The sequence below is a fragment of the Humulus lupulus genome, chromosome 1 (genome assembly GCF_963169125.1).
Source record: "Humulus lupulus chromosome 1, drHumLupu1.1, whole genome shotgun sequence".
NCBI lineage: Eukaryota > Viridiplantae > Streptophyta > Magnoliopsida > Rosales > Cannabaceae > Humulus > Humulus lupulus.
In genome coordinates, this window is record NC_084793.1 from 259,528,117 (window position 1) to 259,552,692 (window position 24,576).

At 32.1% G+C, this 24,576-nt stretch overlaps 2 protein-coding genes across 2 annotated transcripts; one reads left to right on the top strand and one right to left on the bottom strand.

The window, feature by feature from the left end:
- Nucleotides 1-6,816: 6,816 nt before the first annotated feature.
- On the top strand, nucleotides 6,817-13,430 carry LOC133805875 (ATP-dependent RNA helicase DEAH11, chloroplastic-like). The gene is made up of 3 exons (XM_062244022.1): nucleotides 6,817-7,827; nucleotides 8,412-11,526; nucleotides 11,966-13,430. The coding sequence occupies exons 1-3, from the start codon at nucleotides 6,946-6,948 to the stop codon at nucleotides 13,177-13,179; spliced, it is 5,211 nt and encodes a 1,736-aa protein (XP_062100006.1). The 5' UTR covers nucleotides 6,817-6,945; the 3' UTR covers nucleotides 13,180-13,430.
- A 181-nt stretch (nucleotides 13,431-13,611) lies between these two features.
- Nucleotides 13,612-14,709, bottom strand: LOC133805883 (uncharacterized). Its single transcript, XM_062244031.1, has one exon. The coding sequence runs from the start codon at nucleotides 14,419-14,421 to the stop codon at nucleotides 13,792-13,794; it is 630 nt and encodes a 209-aa protein (XP_062100015.1). The 5' UTR covers nucleotides 14,422-14,709; the 3' UTR covers nucleotides 13,612-13,791.
- Between the last annotated feature and the right edge of the window lie 9,867 nt (nucleotides 14,710-24,576).

Below are 24,576 nucleotides of genomic sequence, written 5' to 3' on the forward strand. Positions count from 1 at the left end.
TCACTAGACTGGATTGATCCCATCTTGAGCATTTTCCACCACTCTTCGGTGGGTCCGGCTAAAGTGATCGAATTATTGTTTTTTAGTTGTTTCATTGACACTTTATTTTTGTAAATAATAAATTTTGAAAATTGTATTTTTGAAAACTTAAGGTATAATTTTTGAAGAAAAAAAATCACGACCGTAAAAAAGTAAAAAAAAAACAACAAAAAAAAAGTATTTTTTTGAAAAAACCCCTACTTGTTTTGTCTTTGAGGCACACTTGCCTATGCCGGTGTAATTGCTTTTTGTTTAATGATGTATTTTCTTTCAATATCTCTCCTATATAAAAAGTGTGTAGATAACGAAAATTTTCAGTTTTAATAGTTTTTTATTTATTTTTCGTTAAATTAAATGGAATATTCTTATATTTAATCGAATATTCTTATATTTAACGGTAGATTATAAACATGACTTAAACTTAAATAAATAAATAACTAAAAAAATTACAATATGATATTTTTGAGATATTTTACAATTATTTAAAAATATTAAAACCATATATTTAATAACTTAAATAAAATTTAATTAAATTTAAATTTAATATTATATTAAAGATATAATATATAATATTTTGTTGTCATTGACAAATTCATACACTAGAACAAACATAAAATTAAACAAAAAAATTGAAAATATAACATTTTTAATATTTTTTATGATATTTAAATAATTAAATCATATTTATTTAAAAATAATAAAGACATACATATTATTTTTTTATTTTATAAATTTGTGTGATAGTTTATTTTTTATTAAGTGATTGTAGCTCTTTTTCTTCATCAAATTCACCAAAAGACATTGTGAGATATATTAAAAACTAAAAATAATTGATGCATGTATACTATTGTCTACATAATGACTTTTTCTATTCTTATTTTATTTCTATTACTAATTTCTTTTTAAATATTATTGTATTTTATATATATGTCATGTAGCTATGTAAATATATATATATACTATAGAACTATAATACATTTTATTACATATATATTTAAGCAAAACAATGAACTTATTTTTATTAAAATTATAGATAATATTTACAATTTTAAAACTAAAAATGTGTCTTGCACGTTGCTTCAACATAGTATATATATATATATATATATATATATTTATAGTTTTCCTTATATATTGCTAATAACATTCAGTGAGCTACTCATAATTATGTTTATCATATATTAAAATTCTAACAAGTGGGATTCTCCCACTTGACAACAAAAAAACTCACTCAATCGTATAAGAATGTCATGGAACACAAATAACTAAAACCGAATAAGCACCATATCATATCGATAGAATATTAAAATAATACATAACTAGATGACAGAGATTTATAAATTATGGTAATAACTATAGGTTGTTTGGGAACACTTAAAAAAAATAATTTTTTATTTAATTAGTTAGAAATTTGAAAATTAAATATAAAAGGTGTTTGATAATTTTATTTTTATTTATTATTTTTTTAAATTTTAATTACAATTTATTAAATTTTGAAAATAAAATATTTTCACTTTCAATTTTTTTTTAAACAGTTTTCATTTTTTCCTTTTATTTTTTCTTTTATTCTTCAAATCAATACCTCATATTGTTAAACAAAAAATAAAAATAAAAGTTATCAAACATGTTTATTATTTTTTGTTTTTAAAAACAAAAAACAAAAATAGTTACCAAACATTTTTTTTTAAATAAAAAACAAAAATAAAATAATATTTCCATTTTTATCAAAAATTTTACCAAACGGGCCCTATGAATTTACTCAAAATACAATATGAGACCAAAATTGTTGTTTCACACCACAATCTATGCCATGAGCATGAATAACCACTCTTTTCAATTATTAAGAGCACTCCCAAAGGATGAGCTAAAATGTGTTATTCTTTATAATATAGAGAAAAATGGTTAAATAGTCTTCTAATGGGTGATGTAAAGTTATATTTTTTTACCTAAATAAATAATATTTCTCTATATGTAGTGAAATACTATTCATCAAGCTATAAATATTTTATTATTTTTTTATAAACTTTTGTATATATATGAGTGTGATACTATTATATTTAATTATTTTATTTCTTAAAATGAATAAAGTATTTTTAAAAAAATATAATATATAAATGATGTAGAGAAAAAATAAAGAAACAAATGTATGATATAATGTAAAAGTTTGAGGTAAATTATAAAAATGTATGTTTTAATGATATATTTTATAATACACTTTCTCTATAATATTTAGCTAAAACTCATAAAAACATCTTCCATCATCTTTTATATATATATATATATATATATTTATAATAGCTATGCACAAACTCCAATTAATCTATATCTACATTTACATATCCTTTATATAATATTTTAATATTATTATTTTTTTATAAGCTTTTTCTCTCTATTTAGTATATATTTATTATTTCTTTTTTCTTTTTCAATTATTTTATTTTATTTTAAGTAATATAATATATTTAAAGATATAAATGATATAGAGAAATATATAGAGAAGCTGATGTATGGTATAATGTAAAACTTAGAGGTAAAATAGAAAAATGTGGGTTTTGATGAGGTATTTTTAAGGATGGAGAAGAGCACCCATTGAGAGTGCTCTAGATGTATATATCATCACTCCTATTTTGTACAATTATATATTTTCTATAGAATAAGTGTGAAGATAAATGAAATTATTAGTTTTAATCGTTTTTTATTTTTTTTTTCGTTAACTTTAATAGAATATTATTATATTTAACAGTATATTGTAAATATGATTTAAACTTAAATCAATTTAAATGAATAAATAATTAAATAATTTAAAATAAGATATTTTTGAGATATTTTACGATGACAATTATTTAAAAATAATAAAATCATATGTTTTATAACTTAAATAAAATTTAATTAAACTTAAACTTTATGTATTAGAATAATATCATATTAGATATATAACATAATATAATCTACTATCAACTAGAAACAAACTTCTTTTAAAAAAACCTAGCAACAAATTTAAATTTAAAATTCATATATAATATTAATATTATATTAAATATATAATATATAATATATAATTTCTTGTTGTCATTGCCAAATTAAAAAACTAGAACAAACATAAACTTAAATAAAAATTAATTAATTAAAATAAAATATTTTAAAGATATTTTATGATAATTTAAATAATTAAATCATATTTATTTAAAAATAATAAAGCCATACATATAATTTTTTTATCTTATAAATTTGTGTGATAGTTTATTTTCTTCATCAAATTCACCAAAGGACATTGTGAGATACATTAGAAACTAAAAATAGTTGATGCATATATATTACTCTACACTATGACTTTTTTCTATTCTTATTTTATTCTATTATTAATTTATTTTTAAATATTATTGTAATTTATATATATGTATCATGTAGTCATGTAAATATATATCTATGTCAATGTTGTGTTTAGATGTCATATATGTAGATATTATTGATATAAATATTTATATATACTATAGAACTGTAATTCATTCTATTATATATTGAAGAAAAAAAAGTGAACCGATTTTTGTTAAAATTATAGACAATGTTTTGCCCTAATTTTTTTAATACATTTATGTCATACATTATATTAAACATATTTTATTTATTTTTATGATATTGTTTATTTATTTAAAATTTTATATGATAATTAAAAATAATAAAAATAAATACATGTTTGAATAAGCATATTTATAACTTTGAAACTAAGTAAGCGTGCATTCCACTTTATTTTTACATAGTATTTATATATATATATATTAAATACAAACAATGTGGAATGCACGTTTGCTTAGTTTTATTTATATAATTTATTAAATTTGTATCATTGTCATATAAAATTTCAAATAAATAAACAATATTATATATATAAAAAAATAGCATAAACATATCAAATGAAAAATTAAACAAAAACGCTGTTTATGATTTTATTTAAATATACATAATATGATAACCTTTTTAAACATAAATAATAATTTTTTTAATAAAAATTAAGATTATGTATTTTATAACTGTTGGCGTGGTTCTTTGCCAACAGGTAATTAAGAAAATAAGAGGAATGGATTAGTGCTTATGTTGAACTGAAATAGATGAATGATCTTTTGGAAATGGGCTGGTGACACAATCACGTTTTTTAGGTGGTTCAAAGGTTAAAATCATTCTACTCCACCAGTCAATATTATTGCTATATGCTTGGTGTTCTTTTACAAGGTATTTCTTTACATAACCCAATCCAACCCCTTGCAACTCCCAGGGTCTCCATATTTATAGGAGAGGGCACCTAGGAGTTGGTAAGAAGGTCATCCCGTGACCTTCTTACCTATCATGTCAACTCTGTGACATTCATGATTAATTCCTAAAACCTGACACATGAAGTGTGGTCTAATCAATAGGTAAGGGGGATAATGGGCCGCACGGCCCAACCCAGTCGTGGGCGTCTGAATGCGCACGTTCATGCTGCGTGTCCGAGAAGTCAGGGATATATCAGACACGTGATGTCTGATATATGCACGTTTACCTTGCGTGGTTGACTTTATAAAAGGTCACAGCCTCCAACTCTAGCTCGTACCACGAGCTGGATGCTTCCCTCGACCTGTGGCCTTCAGAGTCCAAACTCAGTCTAATCCTGGCGAACCCTTAGGTTACCTCGAGCTAAAGAGGTAGGATCTTTCGATGGCAGCTCCGGTCTTGGGGATGTCCACGTGGTAGACATGATTAGGCCGTATCTCAGCTCGCTAACAGCCCGTGGGAAAATCAAGGCGTACAATATTATTATAATAATAATATTTTATAATATTTAAATTTATATTGATATAAGTATTAAATATCTATTCTTATTCTTGGATTAAATATTATTATAATAAGAATGTTTTATAATATTTGAATTCATATTAATATAATTAGTAAAAAAATATAATAATATATTATTATCATAATAATATTTTATAACATTTAAATTTAAATTAATATAATTATTAAATGTCTAGTTTTGTATTATATATTATTATAATAATGATATTTTATAATATTTGAATTTGAATTTATATTAATATAATTATTATATATGTAGTCTTATATTAAATATTATTATAATAATGATATTTTATAATATTTAAATGTATCTTAATATAATTGATAAATATCTACTTTTAAGTTAGTTTTAAAAGTATATTATGTTACATATTTAGAATATTCCGTTAATGTTAACATAACAAACCGTTAAAACCAATAATTTTTGTTATCTACACATTTATTATATAGAAGATATATATATATATATTAAATTGTAGGTTTGCAAAACTACTATAATTCTTTTAAGCATAAGTATTTATTTGATACTTTGTGTTTTTATCGAAATATAGAGTTAATACCTTATATTTTCAATAATGTTCACATGATACTTCATAATTTAAAACCGTACATATTTAATATCCTATACTCAAATTTGATAAGTAAAATTTTATCAATATAAACAAACCACTCTTAATTATATAAGTTTCGAATTAAAATTTAATTACTTAATTACATATAATTGATGACAGTTTGGTCAAATTGAGAAAATTTTATTGATCAAATTTTAATCTAAAATACCAAATATGTAAGATTTCAAATTACATGATACAAAATAAACATTATTGAAAATATATAGTACTAAATCTATATTTCGATAAAATAAAAGAACGAAACGTTATTTTCCGAAGTATCTTATTATATTATTGTAGGGTCAACAATAATAGCAGAAGCAATAAACAAATGGAAAGTTATTATTATTTCCCTAAATAATCCATTAACCACCAACCTCTGCAACCATTAATTTGCAATGCAGACAACTAAGTTTACTTGTAATCAATGGTGACTATCAAAAGGTAACCATAGAAGGACTCACTTTGTGTTACGTAATTCAATCTATGAAATTGCTAGACACAAGGTCAACTATTAAAGGCATAATTTAAAAACTTAAATTAAAAATTACAAACTAAATCTTTTATAAAAAATTAAATCAACATTTTATTGTTTTATATTTATTCTCTATTTTATTTATATGATGATAATCAAATAATTAAATATCTAAAACATTTTTTTTTTAAAATATCTAAAACATACATAATTTAAAAAATATTAATTTTAAATTAAAAACCAATCAACTCCATACAAGAAGATATACCCTTCATTCAATTTCAAAATTCAACACTAATGACTCCATTATAACATTTTTTAATTGAATTTTTTAAAATTTATTTAAAAAAAATATTAATTTAATAAAAAATGCAACTATATAATCTACTACTAAATCAAACACTACATATCACATTTTCCAACAAAGTCTAAATTTAATTCAAATCGTGTAACATAAATGGGTGAGTCATGATGACAATATAGTAAAACACTACCTTGAAATTTCATATTTTAATTTAAAATTTTCAAATAAGCCTTAAAATTATGAGTAAAATTTCAATTTAATTTTTTTTTTCAAACCACACGTACCTTATAGTATTAATCCAATTTAAAATATCTTTTTTTTTTTAAAGAAAAAAAAATTTAATTTAGTAAGCACGAGATTTTAGGTACAGAAGGGCATTAGATTCTCACTCAATTATTTTTATATAAATAATTTTTAATTTTTCTCTCTTTTTTTTTTAAAGTAAAGCCTCTTTGAATTCCATTAGAAGACTAACATGCCACGTCATCCATTGGCTCTAACAAAGGCATATATATATATATATAAAAAAAAATGAAGGCCAACAAAACTCAATAGTCACTACCCGCCTTCTTTACCAGACCGGATTCTCTCTCTTACTCCTTCTCAATCTCTTTCTCAGTCTTTCATCACTCGTCAATCTTTCTCTTTCGTCTTCGCACTGTTTCTAGGGTTTTACGCCAATCTATGCCATGAGCATGAACAATTCCATGGGTTCGTTTAGGCCGTCAAGGCCACCGGAGAACCACCGAAGATGCCATCCTCCCTCGACGTTTCATTCGTTGCCAAATAGAAGACATCAATTTCCGGCGAATCACCGGCTTCATCGACCTGTGGCACCAACTGTTACCCGTCTTACACCGGTGGCTCGTTCCAATTTTGTTGTCGACATCCTTCGTGATCAAACCACCACCGGTTCGGTTACCGAAGTCCAGGCCCTGGTTGATCAATGCCTGTCAAAGCCGGAGAGTATCAAGGTATACCAGTCTGGAGGGCTCGTGGCGTCTCTGTTCTTCCGTAAGTGGGTGGACGCGCTCGAAGTCGTGGTTTTTTTGTGGAAATCGCGTCTCGATGGGGCTCACCGGTTGATGCCCAAACTCAATACTGGTGAAATCGTGCCGTCTGCGCGACAGGAACTTGAAGACCGGCTCCGGGCCGTGTTCGCCGAGAGCATTGGCAAGTTAATTGATGGCGACAAGGTGAAACATTGGAGTGAGAAGCGTGATCATCTGTCGATTGAGATTAATAAGTCGACAGGGTTTCTTCGAAAGCCGAGGGGTTTAATCGCATTGGATGAGCTACGTGAAAAGAAGAAAAGACTTATCCTTGAGATGGAATTGGTGGATAAGAGGCTGAAAGAATTCAAGTCTGCCATGAGATGTATGCTTGCTTATCTTGAAGGGAAGGGGTTGAAGGAGTATAATAAGGATGACATACAAGTGCTTAGGCTTGATGGGGGTTTCAATTGGAGTCAGATTCATAGCTTGATGTTACGAGAGTGCAAGCGCCTCGAAGATGGTTTGCCCATTTACGCCTATAGGCAGGGAATACTCCACCATATTCATAGCCAACAGGTAACTATCAATTTTCATATATTTTGAATTTGGGATTGCTGGCTTTACACGAGTTTGTTGACTATTATTTTATTTTTATTTTCTGCCCAAAGATATTGGTTGTTAGTTAATTGCACTGCGTTCTTGACCTTAGTTGTTTTCGTTTGTGGCCTTTGCTCAACTTCATTTAAGCTATATGATTTTTTTTTTTGCGGTTATGTTGAAGAAAATTTGTAGAACCAGAGAACAGGAAAATAAACTCTAGCATCATTTGTTGATGATGACTACAATGATTTGGCAGAGAAGCAACTGTGAATTAAATGGTTACATAATTCCCCCTGCTAAGTATACATAATGGTGCATTTGGTAGCTTATGTTTCCAGATGAATAATTTTTGGTTATTTCCTTTTCACTTTTTTTAAAGTTTTTATCATGATAGATTTAGCTTAAATATGCAGTTCAAGATAGTTTTGCAGTTTTTTTGTCCGTCCAACTTTTTGTTATCCGTGTGCCATTTGTTCAAGGCCTGGATTCCCTCAGCAATTCCTGCTTAATAGTAAACTTGTCCTTTCTGTGATATTTGATTCCGACTAAATTTTTTACAGATAATGGTCTTGATTGGAGAAACTGGTTCTGGAAAAAGTACACAGCTGGTGCAATTTCTTGCTGATTCAGGAATTACTGCTGATGAGGCCATTGTTTGTACTCAGCCCCGTAAAATTGCTGCCACGTCGCTGGCAAGTAGGGTTAGGGAAGAAAGTGGTGGTTGTTATGGAGATCAGTCAATCACTTGTTACCCATCATTTTCATCTGATCAGCAGTTTAACTCTAAGGTAATATTCACGACGGACCACTGTCTACTGCAGCACTACATGCTAGATAAGAACATGTCTAAGATTTCTTGCCTCATTGTCGATGAGGCTCATGAAAGGAGTTTAAACACTGATCTCCTTTTGTCATTGGTAAAAAGTCTACTTTGTAGGAGGCGTAATCTGAGACTTATTATAATGTCTGCAACAGTTGATGCACACCAGCTCTCCAATTACTTTTTTGGTTGTAGAATTTTTCATGTTGTGGGGAGAAACTTTCCAGTCGATATCACATATATACCCTGTACAACAGGAGCATATGTGTCTGATGTAGTGAGGATGGCAACGGAGATACACAAAACAGAGAAAGAAGGGGCCATTCTTGCTTTTTTGACTTCTCAGAGTGAAGTAGAGCTGGCATGTGAGAAGTTTGTAGCTCCTAATGCCGTGGCCTTACCATTACATGGAAAACTTTCTTTTGAGGAGCAGTTTTATGTTTTCCAGAACTATCCTGGGAAAAGAAAAATAATTTTCTCTACAAATCTGGCTGAGACATCACTGACAATTCCTGGGGTCAAGTATGTAATTGATTGTGGGATGGTCAAAGAAAGTAAGTTTGAACCTGGCAGTGGCATGAATGTCCTTAGAGTATGCCGGATCAGTCAGAGTTCTGCTAATCAACGAGCTGGCCGAGCTGGAAGAACGGAGCCTGGAAGGTGTTATAGACTTTATTCAGAATCTGATTTCAAGTCAATGCCTCCTTGTCAGGAACCTGAGATTCGGAGAGTTCATCTTGGTGTTGCTGTTTTGAGAATCTTTGCTTTGGGCATTAAGAATGTGCAGGATTTTGATTTTGTTGATGCACCTAGTGCTGAAGCAATTGAAATGGCTGTAAGGAATTTAATTCAGTTAAGTGCTATCAAACGAAGCAATGACAATTTTGAATTAACGGATGAAGGTCGGTGCTTAGTGAAAATGGGAATTGAACCTCGGCTTGGTAAACTGATACTCGGTTGCTTCAGTAATCGTTTGGGTAGAGAGGGAATTGTACTTGCTGCTGTAATGGCAAATTCTAGTAGCATATTTTGCAGAGTTGGAACTGATGAGGAAAAAATGAAGTCTGATTGCATCAAGGTAAAGTTTTGCCATCAGGATGGTGACCTCTTTACTCTACTCTCTGTGTACAAGGAGTGGGAGGCTGTACCGAGAGACAAGAAAAACCAGTGGTGTTGGGAGAACAGCATCAATGCCAAGACCATGCGAAGATGCTACGACACTGTTGTGGAGTTGGAAAGTTGCCTTGAACGCGAACTAACTTCAATCATTCCTAGTTATTGGCGTTGGAATCCTCGCAAGTCAACAGATTCTGATATGTATTTGAAAAAGGTTATACTCTCTTCTCTATCAGAAAATGTAGCTATGTACTCTGGAAATGATCAACTTGGTTATGAAGTGGCATTAACTGGACAACATGTTCTGCTGCATCCATCATGTTCGTTGCTTGTGTACGGTCAGAAGCCCAATTGGGTAGTTTTTAGTGAGATACTATCCAGTACTTGTCAATATTTAGTCTGTGTCACCTCCTTTGATTTTGACTCTTTGTCCACTCTTCACCCCCCTCCCTTGTTTGATGCATCTAAAATAATGAATCGGAAATTGCAAGTGAAGGTATTGAATGGTTTTGGTGGTACTTTGCTTAAAAAATTTTGTGGAAAGGGAAATAGTAATATGCTTTCTCTTGTAGCACGTATTCGGGAAACATGCATGGATGAACGTATTGGTATTAAAGTCAATGTTGACCAAAATGAAATTTCGGTATTTGCTACTACACAAGACATGGAAAGGGTTCTCAACTTTGTAAAGGGTTTCCTGGAGTGTGAGCAGAAATGGATGCATTATGAATGTTTGGAGAAATGCTTATATCGTGGATCTGGTGTGCCATCTGTAGCACTGTTTGGAGCCGGTGCTGAGATTAAGCATTTAGAACTTCAAAAAAGATGTTTAGATGTTGATATATATCATTCAAATGTCAGTTCCTTAAATCCAATAGAGGAGAAGGAACTTTTGATGTTTATTGAGAAGTTTACCTCCAGTACCATTTGTGCTTTTCACAAGTCCACCCCTTCAGGGCAGGAGGGTGATGACAAAGAAAAGTTGGGGCAGATAACATTTCCTTCACCTGAAGCAGCTCTAAAAGCTATCGAACTGAATCAAATTAAATTTGGTGGCGCCCTACTCAAGGTAACTCCATCACAGCCAACTTTTGGAGACCACAAGTTTTTTCCTTTCCCCGCTGTTAGAGCTAAGGTATCTTGGCCTCGTAGGCCCAGTAAGGGGTTCGGAATTCTTAAATGTGACCCACATGATGTAGATTCTATGATTGATGATTTTTATAATCTTGAAGTTGGAGGAAAGTATGTGCGTAGTGAAGCTAGTACAAGGGCAGCAGATTCTGTATTGATTATTGGGCTTGACAAAAATTTATCAGAAAATGAAATTCTTGCTGATTTAAGGCGTCATACGAGAAGGAGAATCATTGATTTTTTCCTTATAAGAGGAGAGGCAGTAGAGAATCCAGCTCCTGATGTTTGTGGAGAAGCACTTCTAAAGCAAATTACTCCATTTATGTCAAAAAACAACCACCACAGTGCTTATTGCCGGGTGCAAGTCTTCCCACCCGAACCAAAAGACACTTTTATGAGAGCACTTGTTAGCTTTGATGGAAGATTACATTTGGAGGCAGCTAAAGCTTTGGAACAAATAGATGGTGAAGTATTGCCTGGATGTCTCTCGTGGCAAAAGATGAAGTGCCAGCAGTTATTTCATAGCTCTTTATCATGCTCAGAGCGTGTCTATTCTGTAATCAAGATGCAATTGGATTCATTGATTCGAAGCTTTACACATGTGAAAGGTACTAATTTTCATATAAATTATATCTTTCTATTGTTTATCATATTGGTGCAAGTTCATTTTTTTTTTCTTTTCACATTTGCTATTTTGGAAGTCTGTCATGGTTTTATTTGCATTTTTCAAGTTTAAGTTCCTTTGATAGTTGAAATTATATATTAAAAATGTGGCATCATTCTGTGGCTTTACCTCCTCTGTTCCTTTAACAACGGCTTGCATCATTCCTACCCAAAAGGATCTATAGCCCATTTTTTCTGGAGTTATCATAATGGTGCCATCATTTATAATGTTGTATTTTTCTTCCACACTAGTAAGAAAATGAGAGAAAGGATTTTTTTTTTTTGGTTGCTACTTGGAATAAGTCAAGTAAATCATATGAGTGAACATTGTTCTTTGCTGTAAAAAATCAAGTTATTGATTGACATGGTGTTTCTTGTTTATAGGCATAGAATGCAGTCTAGAGCGAAATCCCAACGGTTCTTATCGGGTAAAGATATCTGCCAATGCTACAAAAACTGTTGCCGAGGTGCGGAGGCGTGTGGAAGATATGCTGAAAGGGAAGATCATAGACAACAAGACCCTTACTCCAACTGTTTTGCAGCTTATGTTCTCCAGAGATGGCATCAATCTTATTCACACTCTGCAAAGGGAGACAGGAACCTACATTTTCTTTGATAGGCATAGCCTTAATGTACGCATTTTTGGTTCTCACAGCAATGTTGCTGTGGCAGAGGAGAAAATGATCAACTCCCTTGTTGCTCTCCATGAAAGCAAGCAACTTCAGATCAATCTTCGTGGAAAAGACCTACCTCCAAATTTGTTGAAAGAATTGGTCAACAACTTTGGACCAGATCTCCGTGGGCTTAAAAAGAAGGTACCCGGGGCAGATTTTACTCTAAATACTTTTAGGCACACCCTAAGTATTCACGGAGACAAGGACTTGAAGCCAACGGTGGAGGAGATAATTTATAAGATTGCACAAATGAGTTGTGGTTCTGCCGAGAGATTTGACAATGATGTAACTTGCCCTATCTGCTTGTGTGATATCGAGGATGCTTACCAGCTTGAAGGCTGTGGGCATAAGTTTTGTTCGCTCTGCTTGGTAGAACAGTTTGATTCTGCTATAAAGAACCAAGATGGTTTCCCAATTCGCTGTGGACACGAAAGTTGTGGGTCACCCATTTTGTTGACAGATCTAAGGTCTCTTTTACCGGGTGAGAAGCTGGATGAGCTCTTTAGATCTTCTTTGGGGGCATTTGTTGCATCAAGTGGGGGTGTTTACAAGTTTTGCCCATCTCCTGACTGCCCTGCAATCTATCAGGTGGCTGATCCCGGAACTGCTGGGAAACTATTTGTCTGTGGTTCTTGTTATGCCGAGACATGTACTAGTTGCCATATGGAGTATCATCCCTACTTGTCCTGTGAGAAGTACCGAGAGTTCAAAGACGACCCGGATTCATCTGTGAAGGAATGGCAGAGCGGAAAAGACAACGTGAAGAACTGCCCCCACTGTGGGCACATGATCGAAAAGTGGGAAGGCTGCAACCATATAGAGTGCAGGTGTGGAAGACACATTTGCTGGAACTGCTTAGAGCTTTTCAATAGCAGCGACGAGTGCTATAACCATCTCAGGAATGTCCACATGACCATTATATGAGGACGTCGGAGCACTATTTTTAACAGAGGATTAATTCATCTAAAATTGAAGTAATTGTGTCTATATTTAAGACGTCTTTCATAATATTTCTGTGTATATGGCTGTTTTCAACTAGGTGTCTATAAGAAGCAAGAGTTCTGCTAATAGTGTCTGTAAAGTATTAGTGATTTGAACATTTTTAATCTTTAATCCACTGCCCCATGTAGTTCTGTTTGTATATATTATATATAAAGGGCTGAGCTTCCTCGCTACATGGTGTTTCTTTTTCTCTAAACAAAATGTCTTGAATCAATTATCTCGTGTTTCATGTCTTGAAGTTTTCTTTGGTTCTTGGGGATCAAAAAACAAATTAGATAATCGACTATATGTATATGATATTTACACTCTTTGATAAGATATAATAATGATTATGTAATTACCTTCATCAGGGTATGTATGGAACATTTTAACTATATCATATAATATAATATAATTACTTTACAACAACCAATTTCTCTGTAATGCCATTTTTACAAAAAGGCTTCCTTAAGACTTTTCTACATTATCTTTTCAAAAAAAAAAAAAAAAAAGACTTTTCTACATTCAACAAAACAAGGCAGTTTTTTTTCCTTCTCAAAACATGTAAGTGCATCCAATTGCAGCAATGCCCAAACAAAACGCAAAAGCCACCACCCAAGTGATACAACTTCCATCTTGATCATGATCATGTTGATGATGGTGATGATAATTATTAACCTTCGATTTACAGCACAAGGTAGAAGCTTGAAGTTCAAGCAATCTCACCCACTGGCGATGAGCAAACAGTATCTTAGCCTCATCAACCAAAGCCTTTGAAAGACTGTCCTTCTCCTTAGCCAAAACTTTGATCTTCTTCTCTGCCTCCCTGGCCCTGGTTTGGGACAGCCGCAAGGCCTTCAAAAGCTCCAACTTGTCGTAATTCCCCCCAACGGCGTCTTTTCGGTACACGTTGTCGTTGTCATCATCAAACTCGCTCTTGTCGTTGTCGTTTTCTCCTTGTTCTAGACTATTATTAAGGCCCATATTCATGGGGTTGAAAAACCTGTGCTTCATTGAGGGGGACACAATGGTCTTTTCCGGTCCCATATAGACCTTCATCGGCGGAGGAAGATCACAGTTCTGCATAAGATCGAATCCACCAATCTTCTGAGAAACGCCGCCGAGTCCCATTAGCATTTCGTTTCCATACTCTACTGCTTTATAATTCATCAGCTTTTCTCCCATACCTACACAACTATTTGAATGGTTTTCTTTCCCCAATTTTTTCAAAAAAAAAAAAAAAAAACCTGAGCTTCAGTCGTGGAATAAATATGGAATTTGGTTTTGGTACGATGACGGTGGTGGTGGGTGGTTTTTTTTTTTTCATTTTAATAAAAACTAAAAATGAAAATAGTAAGAGAGAGAAAGAGAGAATGGGGTATACGTGTGGCGCAAGAAAAGGGAAGTGGTATTGGGTGGAAAGGCAGTATAGATGGACTACGCCTTTAAATGTTTGCGTGTTTGGACGACAAACAAGTGTGTTATTTTTCTATTTTATTCTACAAGAAAGTTAAGAAACTACACCTCATTCATTTCTTAAAACTATTTTTTTCTCTTTTTAACGAAAGAATAATATATCCCATAATATAATAATAATAATAATAATAATAAATTCTATTGTAGGGACTTCAATATAGCCCATCGTGGGGTTCTTGAGTATATCTTACTTGTGAATATTTTTGGACGAGATTTTTTTTAATAATAGTATATTTTTTTTAGTTATTTAGAACATCTAATAAATTTTTAAAAAATTTCGAATAATTTATTGTGTCGAAAAATTAGGTTCAAACATGTTTTTCACGCGCATAAAAAAAACAGTTACGCAAGCAACAACTTGTTTTGAACTTAATTTTTAGTACTATAAATTATTATGAATTTTTAAAAAATTTGCAAAATGCTCTAAATAAGTACAAAATACATAATTATAAAAAAAAATCGCATTGGAAACTGTTATAGTAGAATTTCTCTAGAAAAAGAGTCCTACTGATGCGATTCTTTTGTGTTCCGACTTGTGATCATGTATATTATATTTATTTAGAGAATCTTACAAATTTTCAAAAAAATCTGAAAAATTTAGTGCCGAAAACTAGTTTAAAAACAGATTGTTACACGTGTGATTAATTTTTTTATGCGTATAAAAAATATGTTTAACCTAATTTTCAACACTCTAAATTATTAAGAATTTTCTAAATAACTAACCAAATAATTTAAATTATTATAATATAAACAAATATAAAAAAAATTGCATAAAAAACTATTCACACTTAACACAAAATACCCCACCCATGGAGCTCTTTTTCGAGCCTCTGACCATAGAAACATCCGGTTTTGGGTCTTTGGCACTATAATCAATTTACTTAAAAGGTGAAATTCATAAAAAGATCTACCGTCTGTGGGGTGGATGGTGGATGGTGGATGGTGGATGGTGGATGGTGGATCGTTTGGAACCGTACGTTCAGTTTAAGAAGTGGGAGGAACAAGACAACACATGTACTATCTTATTTATATTTTCTTTTCTTTCTGACACTGAAATCTGGAAGCTTTCTTTTTCAGATTCTCAAATGTATGTTCAAGTGTTTTTTGATGCCAGATATGGACTTTTGGCATCAATAGTCCACAAGTACCAAAACTTTTCTTTTTTGAAATTAAACCTTTTATTACCAAAACACTACTAAGAGAAGGCAATATTGCTAAAATGATAGCAGAAGCACGGTTAAGAATCTCCCAAAACCAATTATTCCAAGTGTTAGAAGCCAAAGCATATAATTGGCAATAGAATAAGCAGTCTTATTGGCTCTAACAAGGACCACAACCCTTTATTATTATCATTATTTCACTTTTAAGGGCAACTCTATATATATGTGACAATTTAGGTAATACTTCCTAGTTCCTAGGTCCTCAATTAAGAGTTATTACTTAAGCACCTAATTTAAATTTTTGTGCACATAACTCTATATTCTATTTTTTTTAATTAAATGTTATAATTTAATTTTTATAAAGAAAATTATAATTATAGTATTTTTTTTATTTGTTATTTATTTGATATATTTATTAATTGTCTTGTTTTGCATTATTTTATCATTGTAATTTTTTTCTTAGACCTTAATAGTTTGTTTTTTACTGCAACGTTTCTTTTTGTTCTAATAATTATTTGAAAGAATTATTTTATAAATTCATATATACAATATAACTGAAATATCAAGTAATATATTAAAAAACAATCTCCTTCTAATTTTGTTGAATGATATAATTGAATATATGCTATATGTAGAGATTTTTATTATATATGTACAATAAGATGAATTTTGTATATGCATAACTCAAATTTCGTTCTTACTAATTACTAAATTAATTAAAACATGTGAAATAATTAAGGTGTGGAATGGTAATTAAATGTTGAAACAGATTTCAGATCTGTCGGGACAGAATAAGAACTTGTCACGACAGAAACTAAACACAAAAAGAGAGTGCAAAAATAATAAATAATACAACGAATTTTTAAAAGGTTCAGAAACTCTTTCGGATAACCTACTCATTGGGGCCACGCCCAGAGAATAAAACCAATAAATAAAGAATCACAAGTACAAAATATTGACTTAAACAAAACATGACTCTCTCTTGAGATTTGCCGCAGCTTTGTTGTACTTCTCTTCACTAATCTGATTCTGATTGAAACGCTTAACCATTGAACTCCCCTCAATGGCCAGCAAGTACTTGCATCCTCCCGACGCAAGACTTGTAAAAATCTTCTCCCAAAGACTATAAGAACTGTGTTCAAATTACAACATGTATTCACTCATGAATGTAGTATAGACTCACCACAAAACTAAACACCCATTTTACTACAAGAACACGTGAATACAAGAATCTTGAATACAAACTATGAACCCTTACAAATATTTCAATTCAGTGACATAATTATACACCAAGGAGTTCACCTTTTCTCAAGGCCCTAGAAGCCTATTTATAGAGACCATTTCGTGCTTTGAAAGGCTAAGAAATAATCTCCTAATAAAAGCAAGAATATTTGAAGATATTCTTGATTAATGAAGATTTGCCTCTTTTAGATGATTCTGATTCGACAGACACAGATTTTGCGGGGACAACTAATACCTGTGTCAAATCAAATGTCTCAATATAGAAATAACAATTAAGTACTTCAAAGATTGTATTTCCTAAAGTTTATTATCTTGAGCATCACGAAAATCAAAAGACAAATAGTCTAGAAATGAATTTGAGTAAGCACAAAATATTTTCTTTATAAAACCAATATACAATTCCTTTAATACACATATTGTAATAATATCAAACTAAATAAACCATTATTTGCAAACCTTACAAATTAATCCAAGATATTAATTCTGAAAATCACAATAAAAGGAATTTAAAATCATAAAAAAAAATTTATAAAATTTTTCTTTATCACACAAAGTTTTCTTTTTCAAAAAAGGAAACTGCATTTTTTGAATATTTCTTTTCATAGCTTGCCATTACCATGAAATTTGTTAATAAAAAATATCACAAAATATTTTTTAATCAGTTGACAAAAAGTCTCAAAGAAGAAACAAGGAAAAATATATTTTATTTAAAGAAAAATCTTCTTGTAAATAAAATAATCTTTTCTCAATGAATATCAACATATATGGACGAGATATCAACATATATGGATGAAATTTCAAGTAAAAAATGACCATAAACATATACGATGATTTTTAGAGAATTAAGACTTACGAAAATAAATCTGGAAAAAACAAGTTGTCGCAACAGATTATAAACCTGTCAGGATAACTGCTTCAAACTTGTTAAAAAATACTTTGGAGTTATAAAATATATTGTCTATTTAAGATAGCCAATTTAGGGTTTTACAATAATCTCCCCCTTTGGCATCTTTTTAGACAAAATCTCTTATTTTATCCTCACACAAAAGTATATGCAAAGCACACATTAGTTGAAGCATAGAGTTTACTCAAAACTCCCCCTGCGCAAGATATAACAAAATAGTAGGGCACAGAATAAAAAAAATATGTTCCAAACTCAATCAATTAGCACAAGAACATGAAACTTTTTATACTCCCCCTAAATAATTCTTCTCCCCCTTTTTGTCTATCAAAAGAGCCAAAGGAACACCATCAGGGGCCAAACACACATCCATAATAGTTCATCACCACGGTTGCCTGCACACATGTTAGATGAAAAACGAAACAAAGAAACAAGAAGAAGAAGAAGAGAAAATCAAGTGGAAGAAAAATGGGTACCAACCAAAACACCACAAAAATTGGGAAATGAAAACATTTGTTTGTCTAAGAATATGATTTTCAATCCACAAAAGAAATTGTCAATATTTTCACTATTCCCACAAACGATTAACTTTTTTTTAATAATAGCACAAAGGTATATATATAAATATAAAAATTCCAAAATATCCTTTTGTGCCCAAAAAATCTTTCATGACCTGTCCATTGAGAAAAAACCAAACATTAGTACATTTTAACAAAACTTTACTATAATGTTTAATAAATCTATTTAACATATCATGCTTTTATTTGTCTCAATAAAAATAGTGAGTCCTATCCCATGGAATATTTAAAGTGAATCAAATGCTGTATATGCATTTTAATATATTTTTTTTACCACTAAAATCTGTCTCAAGCATTTGTGTGTGCATGTGAAACCATGAGACATTGCCCTTCGGTGGCAAATTTTAGCCTTTTTTCGCAAGTTGCAGGAAGTACCCATCTTAGACGCTTTCACACTACACCGATGGTAGCCCTTTTCACATGGTAGAGTATCTTCTACATAATTTTAGTTACATAGTTCCAACTTACTCATGGATGACTTTCACACACCAATGCAGGTAGCTCTATTCTTAAGATGGAGTATGAGACAAGATAAAAAATGTTATATACTCACACACCACATACACATATTGATTTACAAAAATATTAAATGGATAGACCTATCTATTTTTCGAGACCACTAAGCATGATATATTAACTAGAAAAACTAACAAAGTAGTAAAATAATGTTAAAAACTAATTTTTACAATTTTCTCAATTTGGACAAGAACAAGACAACTTTGGAGCAACACAATGTCAAGGATATGGAAAAAAAAAATAGTACAAACCCCCAAGGATTTCTTGAGGGAATCAAACTTGATCGTATCTAGAGATTTTGTGAAAATATTTGCTATTTGTTTGGCAATCTCAACATATTCTAAGACCAAAGTTTTATTTTCAACAAGTTCCATTGTGCGTCGCAACACATCATCAACACAAAATCATTTTTCATGGGAAATTTTCAAATGTTTTCCCAATCGACATGGTTCAAATTTATCAAAATAATATTTACTTAAATTTGATAAATCATGAACATGACTCACACTTCCATTTTTTCTCAAATTTTCAAAATCCACATGACCATGTTTTTCATGACACAAATTAGTATCACTCCTTGTGTTTGTGTGACAACTGTGTGATTGAGATAATGTGTAACAATTATCAACATATTTATAACCCTTCAAAACACAATTTCCATCTTGGTCAAGCACAAAACAATTATCATGAGAAAAATTTATAAACAAGTCTTGGTCACAAATTTGACTTATACTAACTAGATTAGTTTTAAGTCCATCAACCAAAAGAACATTTTGCAACTTTGGTAGTCCTTCAGAATTTAGAGTGCTACTGCGAAGTACCTTACAAGACTTACCATCTCCAAATGTGACTTCCTTATTTTTCAAAGTCTTGAAGTCAGTGAGTATGCTTTTGTTACCCGTCATATGCCTAGAACAACCGCTATAAAAAAACCAAGAGTTAGAAGCACATGTTCTAAGAAAAGTAAAGGCAGCAAGACATTTGAATTTTTTCTTCACCCAAGACATTTGAATTTTTTCTTCACCCAAACTTTCTTAGGTGGAGTCCTTTTCTTCAAGGGCATTTGTCTCAAATTACCATGATGATTAAAGTAATTTTTTTGAAGAAAATTCATCAAGGTAAAACATTTAGGTCGAATATGACCTTTCACTCCACAAAAATGGAAAATTGGAATAAAATGACCAATTTTTTTTTATTCTGGAAATTTTTGGTCTGTTTCTCATGTTTTGTGACAGATTGAGAAGATGAGCTCACATGAGTTTGAGTAGAACCTGCAGAAGGGCCAGTCGTTGAAACAATAGGAATATTTCCAGAAATAAAAATTATTTTTCCTTTTGGTTTAGATCCATTTGATCCTAACCTAGAAAAATCACAAGCTTTTTGACCTGCAAGTAGAACATCATCCAAAACCATAGATTTATGATTAAACATTTTGACACATTTCACAATTTGATCAACTTCATTATTAAAACGTTTGATTTCAGAATCTTTAGCAACAATATCAATTTCATATTTTTTTAACAAGGGAGTCAAGTTCTTCATTTCTCTTCTTGAGGACATTGTTATTGTTTGCCATCAAACGATTATCTGAACACACTTTCAACAATTGATCATACATGTTTTTGTATGATTCTTTCAACCATTGATCATACATATTTTTGTATGATTCTTTCAAGGAATCCTCATCCAAATCGGATTCATCTGAATCGCCATGGGAACCCTCATATGTTGAAATAGTATTATTTAAACAAACAAGGTTCTCATTCACCTGCACAGAGAGAGGTAAGCAAGAAAAAACAGAAGTTAAGGTTAGATTAGAATTTTCTTCCTCATCACTACTTTCAGAGTCTTGGTCACTCCAAGTGGCTGCCATGACCTTCTTATTTTTCTTCAAGGTATTGGCACATTCAGCTTAAATATTTCCAAAACCTTCACACTCCCTACATGGAATATCTTTTTTATTGGTAGATTCAAAAGGTTTTGAAAAATTATTACCTTTGGAGGATTTAGACATGTTTTTCTTGTTACCAATCTTTTTCATAAACTTCTTAAATTTTTGTGATAACAAGATCATTTCATCATCATCTTCCTCATCTAAGCTTTCCATTTTCTCTTTGGAAGATTTCAAGGCATTCGATTTCTCCTTCACAACAATTGGTTTCTCTTGTTGGCGGATCTTTTGATTAAGTTCAAAAGTTCGAAGAGTTCCCATCAATTCCTCAACTTTCAAGGTATCAAGGTTCTTTACCTCCTCAATGACTGTGATCTTGGATTGAAACCTGTCAGGAAGAGATCTAACAATTTTCCTAACCAAAACAGAGTCAGACAACTTTTCTCCAAAAGCAAAATATTCATTAGCAATGTCAGATAATTCTTTGTAAAACTCAGTGATGGTTTCTTTTTTAGATATGCGAAGGTTTTCAAATCTTGTGGTCAACATTACAAGCATAGATCGCTTATGTAATGTCCCAAAAATGCTAATAAGGTTTAGTGCCTTGATTAGCTGCCAAGAGGGCATAATTGAATATATTTGCGATTAACTGATTAAAGCATGACTATGTGGCATAAATGATATATATGATGAAATGAATATATTTAAATACATGTTTATTAGTATTAAATATACATGTGGGCCCATTCTTGATAGTTGGGGCATATTTGTAATATTGGCCCATTGTGGGCATAAATGTTATTATATGTGAGTAAATGATTATGACCACATTATTATGAGGATATATTTTCAGAATATGGCTCGAGGTGATCCTAGTGAGTGGATTGGAGGAATAGTTACAACGGGGATTAATACCTGGCTCGGGGCGAGCCTAGGGGTATTTTGGGAAGTTAATGTACATTTGAGGTTTATTGAGTAATGAGTAGGTATTTGGTAATTATTTGAACATGTCAGGATTAAATGGGAATTGGTAGGATAACTTGAGGAATTAGCGGGAATTAGGAAAATGACCATTTTACCCCTTAGAAGTAATTAGAGGGCTGAGTAAGTTCAAGGGGCAATTTAGTCATTTTGGAGTTAAGGGATAAACTTAGTAGAAATTCTTAGGCAAACCCAGAACCCTCTCAAACACTAAAAAATCTCTCTCTCTCTCTCATCATACACGTTCTCTCCTTTTCTCTCTAAAACCTAAGGGAAAACTCTGAACTTTGAAAGGAAACTTAAGAAAACAAGCTGGGATTTGAGCTGAAGGGAACTGGGGAATTAAAGCTAGGGAAATAAAGAATTTGCTAAGGATTGAAGCTTTCAAAATTGAGGTAAGGATTGTGTTCTGTTCTGCTGGAATTTAGACTTGTTAGGCTTAATCTATTTAAGTTTCTAGTAAAGAATTGTTGTTGATTGAGATGATAGGATTAGTAGAATTTTTGGGTACTTAATGCTTAAAATATGTGATTAAGGATCCTAGACTCGTATCTGAACTTGGTTTTGGTTAGGGTGCACGTTAAGGTTGGATTTTTGGGGTTGAAAGTTAGGGAAAAACACTGGAAAACCTAGGGAATTCTGGGTTCACAGGGGCGCGTCGCGACCTAGTTCATGGGCACCGCGGCTCGCGTGCCCCAGATGGCCCTGGGAGGGCCGCTGATTGTAGGGCGCACCGCGACCCTAAGGAGCAAGTTGTAGCCCACCTCCCCCTGATGCAAGAGGCCATGCCTCTGACTTGAGGCGTGCTGTGACCCTCAGGACTAGGTCGCGGCCTGCGTAGGCAGTTTTGGCCTAGGGTTGTCTTTAAGCTTGGGGAGGCAAACTTAAGCACTCAGGACGATTTCTACTACCCAGTTTAGTAGAAATAGAGGTTTTGGAGGCTAGTATTTGAATCAAAAGTTTTTAAATGGTTTAGAATCTTATGGTTATCCATTATCGCATTATGCCTAGGTTTTACCACAAGGGCTCAGGAATTAAGGATCGTCATACGCTTGCTGCTCCGGATCCGAGGTAAGAAAACTGCACCCATGTGGTTGTCATTGGGACTGAGATTCCCTGTATTTGAATATATGTGTTCTGTGAGTTATATATCTGTTATGTGGGATATGAAAGTACGACCTAAGGGTGTCGGGGCTAATGATAAGCGTATTGGATGCAGCTCGGCGTAAGCGAGCCGGGGTCAGCTAAATAATCAGAGGACTTTCCCTAAGTGAGCCAAGGTCAACTAAATAACCAGAGTGCTCGGCCTAAGGGCGCCGACACCTAAGTATTCGTATTATAGTTTGAGTTATATGTGAAAGTATATGTTAATTGTTGCCTAGCTTGATACTTGTATTCTATTGATTAATTGAATTAATTGGTTTGAAGTTATTAATCGCTCTTGTGTTATATACGTTTGTTGTTTTTAAGTTTTCTTGCTGGGAATTGGCTCACGGGTGCTACGTGGTGTAGGTAAGGGAGTTGATAGCTAGACCATCCATGAGTTAGAGAGCTTCAGGGGCGGTGTGTACATATGCAGCCTGCTCAACCGCCGCGGTTGGGATAGCTTGGGAGGAACTAGGGTTAAACCCTGTTTTTGCCGCTTAGGACGGATAAATTGCATCTGTTTATCTTTTACAAGTCTGTAAACTGATTTTTGGGATCCCGTGTACAAACTTAATATTTTAATGAAAAATAATCATTTTTTTGACCAAATCTTTTATTACTTGACCTTGACTTAGTTTTTTATTACACATTTAAGTTCAAATGACTTGCTTAACAGGTTAAACACTATTTTAAACACACAGTGTAACAGTCTTGGTTATCCAGGGCGTTACAACTTGGTATCAGAGTGGTCTAGGTTTAAGGGTTCCTGAAGACTAGTTGGGCGTGTACACTCGCCCACTCTCCGCTAAATATAAGCTTGACTCACGGTTAGGTATTTAATGACATGATTATGTGGTTAATTGTTTAAATTGAACCTATGTGCCTTATCTGCATGCTAGTATAGAAAGCATGATGTGTATGAATATATTTGGTAGTAATGGGACTTGATAATTAATGCATGAGTAATGTAGGTTGGTGCTTTGATATGTATATTGTGCGTGTGATTATTGTGATTGTTTGGTTTTTCCCGTGGGATGATTCTGGATATGAGCATCAGGGCTGAGGGGTTAAGTCGGTGATTGCAGACTGATTCAGAATATATGTACTTAAGATAGTTAATCAGACCAGGTATTGTTAGAGTGGGGGCTGTAGATGAGAGTTAGGGTCGGAACCCTACACCTACCCCTGGAATTCGCAGCAGATGTTTGTTGGTATGTGAGTAAGGCTACTAGATCAGGGTAAGGAGATTAGATGGTTGAGACAGCGGGTTCCATTGAGGAAATTCTATTTCGTATGTCTTGACAGTAAGGGCACCGGTGTTGGTTAAACCTGAGGATGGAAAAAAATAAGAGTTATTGTATGACTGATGTTAGAAGCATTATCCTCTAGTGTTCGAGGAAGGTTTGAGTTTTCTCAGGAACCGATCGGTGTGCGGGCATGATTAACTCC